General features: G+C 46.4%; 1 protein-coding gene across 1 annotated transcript; it reads left to right on the forward strand.

Annotated features, from left to right (window-relative positions):
- The first annotated feature begins 1,904 nt into the window (after positions 1-1,904).
- On the forward strand, positions 1,905-4,309 carry LOC138246970 (protocadherin alpha-4-like). The gene is given in 2 exon segments (XM_069201719.1): positions 1,905-3,600; positions 3,603-4,309. Coding segments are annotated over 2 exon segments (2,403 nt in total).
- The last annotated feature ends 6,162 nt before the right edge of the window (positions 4,310-10,471 follow it).

Consider the following 10,471-nt stretch of genomic DNA (forward strand, 5'->3'; position numbering starts at 1 on the left):
CTCAGCCAGTGAATGAGCAGAGACTGAAAACTAAAACCTGCTGCTACGCAGATTTGATGTTTCAAGTGTCCAAAGCTGAGAAAGTTTAATTTTAATGCTGAAAGTAGCAGCAGCAAATAGGACCTACACAAACAGCAAGGTAAGTAAAAAATGCTTTTCAATGCTGTGTAAGTGTGTGTGAGAGTGTATGCCTGTGAGAGAGTGTGTGTATATGTGAGCATGTCTGTGTGTGTATGTGTGAGTAAAAGTGAGAGTGTCAGTGAAGGAGTGAGTCAAAGTGAGGACAATGAGTGATAAGAGTGACTACAAGTGAGAATGAATGAGGGAGAGAGAATGATGGAATGCAACTGAATATTACTGTGTGTGAGACTAAGTGAGTCAAGTCTGAGTGAGTCTTGGTGAGTCAAAGAATGAGTGAGAGTGAGTCAGTGTGAAAGTGAGTGAGACTAACTGAGTCAGACTGAGCAAAAATGATTGTGTATGAGTGAGTTTGGGTCAGAATTAGTGTGAATAAGTGTGTCTGAGTGAGTATGAGTGAGTCAGAATTAATCAGTATGAGTATGACTGAGTGAATCCGTGAGAATGAGTGAGATTGAGTGAGAATGACTGAGGCTGACTGTGGATGAGTAAGGCTGAGTCACAGTGACACTGGGTGAGTCAGAATGAGTAAGACTGAGTGGGACCAAGTGTGAATGACTGAAACTGATTGATTATGGGTGACTTGCAGTGAGATTGAATCAGAATGAGGAGGACTGAGTGAATCAGAGAGGATGAGTGAGTTAAGGGGAGACTCATGGAAACTAAGTGAGAATGAGTGAGGCTAAGTGGGAATGATTGAGTCAAAGTGAGACTGAGGTAAACTGGGTGAGTCTCAGTGAGACTAAGTGAGTCAGTGATATTGTGTGAGTCAGAATGAGAGAGTGAAAATGAGTGGGACTGAGTATGAGTGAGTCATAGTGACATTGAGTGAATCAGAATGAGTGGGACTGAGTGAATCAGGAAGAGTGAGTGAATCATGGGAAGACTCAGGGACTCTAGGTGAGAATAAGTGATACTGGGCAGAAATGAGTGAGTCAAAGTGAGACTGAGTGAGATTAACTAAGACTACGTGAGTCAGAGTAAGACTGAGTCATTCAGGATGATTTAGAATGAATGGGATTGAGTGAGAGTAAGTGAGAATGAGGGAGACTGACTGGGTCAGAGTGAGAATGAGTGATATTGCATGAATCAGTGGAACTGAGCTAGTATGTAAAAGTGACTGCAAGTGCGAATGAGAGTAAATGACTGAGACAGAGTGAGAATAAGTGAGAGAATATGACTTGCTGCAAGCGAGGGTAGGCGAACCACCCCACCAAAACCTCCAATTAAGTGAGTCTGTCTCGCTCACTAGAATTCAAGCCACTCTTAATGGTCACTAGCCACCACAGCTTTTGAGAGTCAAAAGGGAGTCACAGCGTGCACTGTAGTGAGCAGTGGGGAATCAACTTTCTCCACATAGATGCACATAATGCTTGTTCAGCAGTTTCCCGTAGAAACAATGTAAAACAAGCGGGTGTGGATATTTTTCTGCCTGCCCAGGAACGACCTGTTTAATGCTTGCCAGTTCAATCAGCTTAACAAAACAAACAGTGCAGATTGTTTTTAATCAACAGATATGAGACATTGGCAGACATAAATATTGTGGTTCCCACAAAAAGCCACGAGATGGCGGTCGATACCCGTTAATGTTATAATGATAGACGCAGAACCAGCATCCTCGTTTCCTGCTTTTTTTTGCGAGCACAGACATCGATATTGGAAATATGTGCTAAAGAGGACACTCTTCCAGCTGATCAGGACTGAAAATAATTGACAGAACCTAAGCAACTCGCATCGCTCAGACTTGCCGTTGAATCTAGCCTGAGATGGGAGTTGTGAAACAGCGGCTCGCAGGACAATGGCGGCTGCGGTGCTTTCTGATTTTCTGTCTCGGGGATTCTGTCCTGGGTCAGATCAGGTATTCAGTTCCAGAGGAGCTCGAGCGAGGGGCCGCTGTCGGAAACATCGCTAAGGAGTTGGGGATCAGCACAGTTCATTTAAAAGCCCGTGGACCCCGAGTCGTGTCTAAGGATAAGAAACAGTTCTTCCGGGTGGATACAAACAGCGGTGATTTGGTGATCGCCGAACGGATCGATAGAGAGGGGTTGTGCGTGCAGAGCGCTGCGTGTACACTGCACGTGGAACTGGTAATCGATAATCCATTGGAAATGCATCGCCTTGAAATCGAGATTGTGGATGTAAATGACAACGCCCCTTCCTTTCATGAGGAGGAATTCATCCTTAGTATTGTTGAGTCTTCTTTCGTAGGGACAAAGTTTCCGGTAGAACAGGCCATCGACCTTGATATTGGCTCCAATTCTGTCCAAAATTACATGCTGAGCCCTAACTCCAACTTCGACCTAAACATTATCCGAAGTTCTGAAAACAGCAGGTCTGTGGAACTGATACTAAACAAGCTCCTGGATCGGGAGGAAAGGGCACTTTACGAATTGATTCTCACTGCATTTGATGACGGGAATCCAAAGAAGTCTGGAACTGTGCAAATACACGTTCACATTAGTGACGCAAACGACAACGCTCCCATATTTGACCAGGCTGTTTACAGGATACAACTATTAGAGAACGCACCCATGGGCACAATGGTTGCACAGGTGACTGCCACTGACATAGACGAAGGACCAAACAGTGAAGTCACTTATGGCTTTAACAAGCGGGTCCCTTCAGGTGTGCGCCAGGTGTTCAGCATAGATGAACTCACAGGTGTGATCACAGTGCAGGGACTGCTGGATTTCGAAGACTCCAATGTATATGAGCTGTTATTGGAAGCCACGGATAAAGGACCGCACCCTATAGCTGGCCACTGCAAGGTAGTGGTGGAAATTATTGACGAGAACGACAACGCTCCTGAAATAACCGCGACTTCTCTGTCCAGCTCTGTCCCTGAAGATGCTCCTCCCGGAGCCGTCATCGCGCTGTTGATAGTTTCAGACAAGGATTCCGGGGATAACGGGAAGGTGGATTGCACCATTCCTGCAGCTCTTCCGTTTGCTGTACGGAATACTTTCACCAACCACTATTCACTGGTCCTAAAGATGCCCCTGGACCGTGAATCTACAGAGGAGCACAGCATCCCCGTCACCGCCACAGACAGAGGCGCCCCCGCTCTGCCCTCCACCACAACCCTCACAGTGCGAGTGTCTGATGCAAACGACAACAGCCCCCGGTTTGCTCAGCCTTCTTATTCTAAGCACTTAACGGAGAACAATGTTCCGGGGACCCACCTGTTTACAATCTCTGCAGCGGACTCGGATCTGCAAGAAAATGGCTACCTCACATATTCTCTAACACCAAACACAATTTATAATAACCTCGTTTCAATAAACGCAGAAAATGGCAAAATCTATGCACTAAAATCGTTTGATTACGAGGAAATGCGGCATTTTCAATTCCATGTCCACGCAAAGGATGCTGGGACTCCCTCCCTCAGCAGTAATGTATCCGTCGATGTATTCATACTCGATCAGAACGACAATTCTCCAGTAGTCCTGCTCCCTGATCCTGGAACGGCTCATTTGGCCCCGAGTACATCCCTCGGACTGTGGAGCCCGGTTACCTCGTGTCAAAGATAACAGCCGTGGATGCGGACAGCGGATACAACGCCTGGTTACAATATCACTTAGTGCAAGGAAAAGGAGATTCTCTTTTCAGAGTCGGACTGTGCACGGGGGAGATAAGAACATCTCGGTCCATTGAAGAGAGAGACGGGAGTCACCAGCGCCTGATCCTGCGCGTGAAGGACCAGGGAGAACCCGCGCGTTCAAGCACAGTCACACTCCGCGTCAGTTTCATTGACAATAACAGCGAGATGGTGTCCGAATTCATAGAGCGCCGCGGCGCAGGGGACTCCATGCCGGATCTAAACCTGTATTTAGTTATCGCAATTGCGTTCATTTCCTTTATTTTTCTGTTAACAGTAATTATATGTGTGGCCCTGAAAGTTTATGGAAGCGGCGGTGACACTGCGAGATGTGCTCAGCCCTCCTGCTTGATTGCCGAGGGAAGTCTGCCCTCCACTCAGAGCAATAGTTACAACGTGTGTCTGAGGAATTCTAAGATTGACTTCTTGGACGTCACTGGCGCCTGCCTCCTGTCCCTGGGGAGCCATTCCACCACCGGGGATCTGCTGGCGGTGGAGGGGACCAAAGGCTTGTACACAGCGGATCTCGTGTGTATAGACGACGGCACGGTAAGAGCGTTTTTAACTTTCTAAATACTTCAGTATGGAAGCTAAACCAAAGTATGAAATGTCACCAGAGACGGATAATACTGTATGTACTTAGTGATGCTTACTACAGTTTTTAAATCAATTACATATTTCTTCTATATTTGTACATAATCTGTTGATGATTATTACCTTGTTAATCTTTATTTTCGAATAATGCATTGAATGTTTGACATTTGGTTCAGCTGTTTTCATGTTATTGGTAATGGTACACCTCTCAATCATAGCTCACCTTCAAAAAAACTTTACAAACTTTTACATTTACTCCCAAGAATCGTGTCTCATGCTTAATGTACGTTCCTCACTGTTGGAAATGGCCCTTCTGCAGAGTTATCCCCATACTTTTTGCCTTCCTCCTTCTCTTTTTCTGACCTCATTTTTGCTGGTTTTTAGACTTTGCGCACTTTACCACTGCTATCCAGTGCTAACGTGTATATTCTCTCTCCCTTCAAACATGGTAACATTGGATCATACCCAATTGGACTATTTAATTTACCTATAAATCCCTAGTAAAGTGCACTGTATGTGCCCAGAGCCTGTAGATTAAATGCTACTAGTGGGCCTGCAGCACTGCCAGTGTGTGCAGTTTCACTGTCACTTCGACTTGGCATTTAAAAGTACTTGCCAAGCCTAAAACTCCCCTTTTTCTACATATAAGTCATCCCTAATGTGTACCAGCAGAGTGCTGTGTGGGTAAAAGGCAGGACATGTACCTGTGTAGTTTACATGTCCTGGTAGTGTAAAACTCCTAAATTAGTTTTTACACTACTGTGAGGCATGCTCCCTTCATAGGATAACATTGGGGCTGCCCTCATACATTGTTGAAGTGGTAGCTGCTGATCTGAAAGGAGTAGTAAGGTCATATTTAGTATGGCCAAAATGGTAATACAAAATCTTACTGACTGGTGAAGTTGGATTTAATATTACTATTTCAGAAATGCCACTTTTAGAAAGTGAGCATTTCCCTGCACTTAAATCTTTCTGTGCCTTACAATCCACGTCTGGCTGGGTTTAGTTGACAGCTCCTTGTGCAGACACACCCCAAACACAGGGTACTCAGCCTCACTTGCATACATCTGCATTTTGAATGGAATGGGTCTTCCTGGGCTGGGAGGGTGGAGGGCCTGCTCGCACACAAAGGACTTCCACTCCCCCTACTGGGACCCTGGCAGACAGGATTGAACTGAAAGGGGACCTGGTGCACTTCTAAGCCACTCTTTAAAGTCTCCCCCACTTCAAAGGCACATTTGGGTATAAAACAGGGCTTCTGCCCTACCACCTCAGACACTTGCTGGAGAAGAAACCTGAACCAGAACCTGCACCCTGACAAGAAGAACTGCCTGGCTGCCTAAAGGACTCACCTGACTGCTTTCTACAAAGGACTGCTGCCTTGCTGTTGCCCTGCTGTCTTGCTGAACTCTTGCCTTGCTGCATAAGTGCTCTCCAAGGGCTTGCATAGAGCTTGCCTCCTGTTCCCTGAAGTCTCAGGACCAAAAAGACCTCTCTTGCAACTGGACTCCTTGTGCGGAGAAAAATTTGCCGCACAGCTTGCTCCGCAGTGAAAAATTCACTGTATGCCAGACCGGAAAGACGCCGCTCGATCCCACGAGGAAAAGATCGACGCAACGCCTGCGGTGCGACCGGAACTTCAACGCACGTCCCGCCTGGACAACGCCACACGACTTCCAGAGAGGAAATCGACGCAGCGCATGCCGTGAGGGAGAAAATTCCACGCACAGTCTACAGGAACGACACGCAGCCGGACAACAAGCCTAGGATTCCACATACAGACCCTGGGGCGTCTGAAAACCCTGCGACCCACAGAGGAGACCTGTCCGCGCACTGGAAATCGACGCAACGGCTTCCCTGCGTGAAAAATAATGATGCAAGTCTGTGTGTGAAGGGGTGAAACTGACGCACACACCATTTTCCACGCATCTCCTCCTCTGTGGCCCTTTGCAGAGATTTTTCACTCCAAACCAGGTACTTTGTGCTTGAAAGAGACTTTATTTGCTTTTTAAAGACTTAAGACACTTCATATCACTTTTCAGTGATATCTCTACAATTTCTTATTGCATCTTTTATCGTTTTTGACCTGCAAATACCCAGATAAATATCATATATTTTTCTAAACACTGTGTGGTGTATTTTCCTGGTGCTATATTGTGTTATTGTATGGGTTTGCAGGATGTGAGGGTGTTGTTGGGTTGCTCCAAATGTCCTTCTCTGCCTTTGAAGACCAGTTTGGCAGCCCTCCCCCTTCCTGCTTCACCATCTGCTGAGGGGAGATCTCCTCCCACAGGCACATTTCTTTGTGTGGAGCCAGGCCACTTCACAACTCATCAATGCAGCCTGGCCAGGCTGCCAGAGGCTGGCCAATCAGAGCACAGCAGCAAAAACACTGCAGGGCTGAAGTTGGCAACTTTTCAGGTACAGTTTAAAACTCTTTACCTGAACAAGTTATATTAAATCCCACAACTGGAAGTTGTGGGATTTATTATAACAATTTATTTGATACCAAACTTCTGGTATCTGTTACTTAAGGGGACTTTAAACATTAAAATAAAGTCTCCCCATTCTAGCCTATGGAGGCCATTCACTACAATGAGGGAAAACAAATGTGGATGTTTTACTTCACCAGGGCTTATAAAACTATTTTTATAAGGTCCCTGCTTATAGATACATGGCATCCAGCCCCAGGGGCACATAGGGCACACCTTAGGGGTGACTTATATGTAAAAATAAGGTAGTTTAAGACTTTGGAACTACTTTTAATTCCAAAGTCGAATTTGCATATAACTTTAATTTAAAAGCTGCCAGCAAGGCAGGTCTGGCTTTAAAATGACACTGGGCACCTCAGCAGTGCACCTATGGGTGCACTACCTATGCTGGGGTCCCTAAACCTACATGCCCTACCATATACTAGGGACTTATAGGTAGGTTGACTTAGCCAATTATAATTAGCCTAATTTGCATACTGATTTTACACAGTACCCAGGGCACCATCAGAGTCTGCGAAACACCAGCAAAAAGTGGAAATGGGGGCAAAAAGTTAGGGGGCCTCTGCAATCAGCCCTGTTCTCTCACAACAGTTATCAAAATATTGACAAAGTGAAACTAAAATAACTGCACTTCCAAAGGTGAGTTGGCATGATGTGTGTTTCGGGTAGTGAAGTGAAGGGGATGTGTAGAAGTGCATACTGATGTGGTGACACACTATACAACTCAGAAGAATTTAGTTTAGGTGTTTAAGCCACACCTCTAATTAGGACATGGCTCGCCACTTTTAGAGACCCCCCCCAACGCTCACTTTTTTCATCCCACTTAAATTCCAGACCACCGAGGAGGCCTTTGTGACTAATGGGGTCCCTTGTATCACCCCCAGTATTCACTAGACTCTGTCCTACATGTTCTGGGCAAGAGCCAATCACCAGCCTGCTGTCTTGAGCTCTGAGAGAGAATCATTGAACCAAGCTCCCGGGTGCAACTACCTATTCAGAATGCACCTGTATGTTTTGCAGCGACCCTCAAGCAGGGGGGGTCATATTCGTGTCACTTGTGCATCACTCTGCAGACTGACTTTCACTCTCCTCGCCTATCATAAGTGACTCTTTCTTAATCAAACTGCGCCCTCTGGATGGGAGATATACAGACCCCGCGCCCTGTTGGCCTCGATGACACATTCATCCTTACATCCCCTTGCTTGCTCTTGTGATAAGGAGATAAACACAGCAGAGCGTGCAATGAAGGGACCGGATAGTTAAGAAAATGATAGCTGATAAAGAGAGATGCCACTGTGCACACACCCACCTAGCAGGCAGCCCCGGTGATTCTATAAAACTCCAATAAACCTCGCGCTGATGTTGATGATGAATTGCGTTATTTCTCTCAAAAGTCAGTGCTTTATCCTCGGCTTCCAGTTTGTGTTGTTTCACTTGCCTGTGACTGTCCTTTCCTTAATCCACAAGGATATCATTAAAATGGTGCATCCCAATAATTAATACACATGTATGTAGTCAACATTTCTAAGGAAGCAGTCTTTTAATCCTCCTGCAGGTCTGGGACGACCATAGACACCACCTGGGGCGTCTCTTCGTGGAAATGTGGATTTGCACCAGGGACCTGCAGTACTAGAGTGGTCCGTACTTCACGGAGCCGATCTACATTTGAGGAGACTTTAGTTCCGACAGAGATTTTTAGGAAGGGGACATGTCATTTAAGAGCAATGGCGGCCAAGTAGTAAATTAGAATGATATATTGAGACACGTGCCGGACATGACATTGTATGTTCTCTCACAAGGCCTGCGGAGAGTGAATAACATTAAGTAAAGAGGCAGGGTTTGGCCTTTTTGGTGGCGATTCGGTTTGACTGAGGCTGGGTCACACCGTGAAGGAGGCTGTAAATGTCACATGCAGAGCGCGGCCTACACGGCATGTTTTACCCTCTTTCATTTGATAACTTTTATAAGGATGTAAGTGTGGAACATGTGATTGCGTTGTTAGCCTTAGTATTGTGTACACACTCAGGAGCGCACAAACCTTTAAATTATATGCATGCTTCATGAGATCAAAATAAATTGTGTTCAGGAGGCATGCGCTTGTGCCGATCGTGCCACCTGTTGCGCATACACGCCTGCATGCTGTGCTTTTCGTCTTTTCTCTGTGGAACTGTAAACATTGCTACTGGAGGGCAGCACGCACGTGAACAGACACATCTTCATCCTAAACCCGGTGCCAGCAGCTTTCCCATCGGAGACTGTGCGGAACCGGAAAGACTCTGGCCTCGGCCTCCACCGTGTGCAGCGGGACAGCCTTTCCCCTTCCTGGTGTTACCAGCGATCCATTGTGGCTCACTTCCAGGGTCACTAGAATTATGCGGCAGGGTTCAGTACACTATGTGGCAAGAACGACAAATTATGCGGTATAACGCTGTAGATTATGTAATAGTATTACTTAATTTCTAAATTTAGGAACACTGTGTGGGGATTGTCTGCACCTCCTTAATACCAGATTAACACCCAAATATAGCAATAGGCGTTAGAAAGGTGACCCGTAATTTTTTTCAAAGGGCCTTGCACCGTGCGGCAACACGTGTCATTGAATTTTTCTTAACTTTAGAACCGTTTGAGCTAGAAACAAAATTATGTTTTGTTAACATCTGCATATTATGCGGGAGACGATGGGTTATGTGGCAAATACGGCATATCTATAATAATGCGAACATTGCTGCAGTCGCACTATCGCATACATCCAGGGGCCCTGCTCACCTCTAACCCATGCAAGCACGCTAGCTCGATGACTACAGGACAGTATGTCGCGTAGTTCACGAGGATGGCTGTATTGAACTCTGCAACTAAGACGCCGCCTACTGGTGGAGATAAACCGAGCGAAGATAAGTATTCCACCCAGGACACGTATAAGATGTGTGAATTTTAAGCAAGACGCGGCGCCGTTTGTTCATGTGCCCCTTGCATGTACCTTCCACGAAAGACAGGACCCCCACAGAGGAGGCAGTGCTGGCCTGTGTGTTGGGTACCTGGGCTCCACAGAATGGCCATGCCCTACCCCTTTGTCCAATTAAAGTCTGTTTGTTTATGAAGGTCTAACAGGGAGAGCTGGGGATGTATTTATTTTTGTCATTCCACTAGGTAATTATTAGAGCAACTCCAGGAGCGCAGTTCAAATATGACAAAGAAAATGCGAAGGGAGCGAATTCTGACGTCATTGCATTTTTTGTTTTTTTCACCAAGGAGCTAATATGAGACCTTTCTGGCACATCTACCCCTGGAAGGAGGTCGTTAAGCCGGGAAGCCCGTAAGTGGCCCGCAGGAAGCAGGTGGTGTAAGGCAGCCTGGAGCAGATCATGAACAGAAAGCTGCCCCCACCGTGGCACGACCACTGACAACACACCCTTCCCCTCACAGTGCGCCAGACGACCGAGGCGTAGAAACGCAGTACTGAGGGCGGAAGGGCTCTTAGTGGGAAAATGAAGAAAACTTCGTCGTATCAAGGGACCATCCAAGGGAGATAAAATACAGCTGTCTTCTGCCCTGCATCGCCAGGCACCAGCAGTAGAGGAAACAGACTCTATTGACACCATTCACCGGGCGGCGCCTTTAAGTGGCACAAGTAAGGGTCCTTGTTGTAGAG

This window comes from Pleurodeles waltl, chromosome 7, assembly GCF_031143425.1.
Source record: "Pleurodeles waltl isolate 20211129_DDA chromosome 7, aPleWal1.hap1.20221129, whole genome shotgun sequence".
In the NCBI taxonomy this organism is placed as follows: Eukaryota; Metazoa; Chordata; class Amphibia; order Caudata; family Salamandridae; genus Pleurodeles; species Pleurodeles waltl.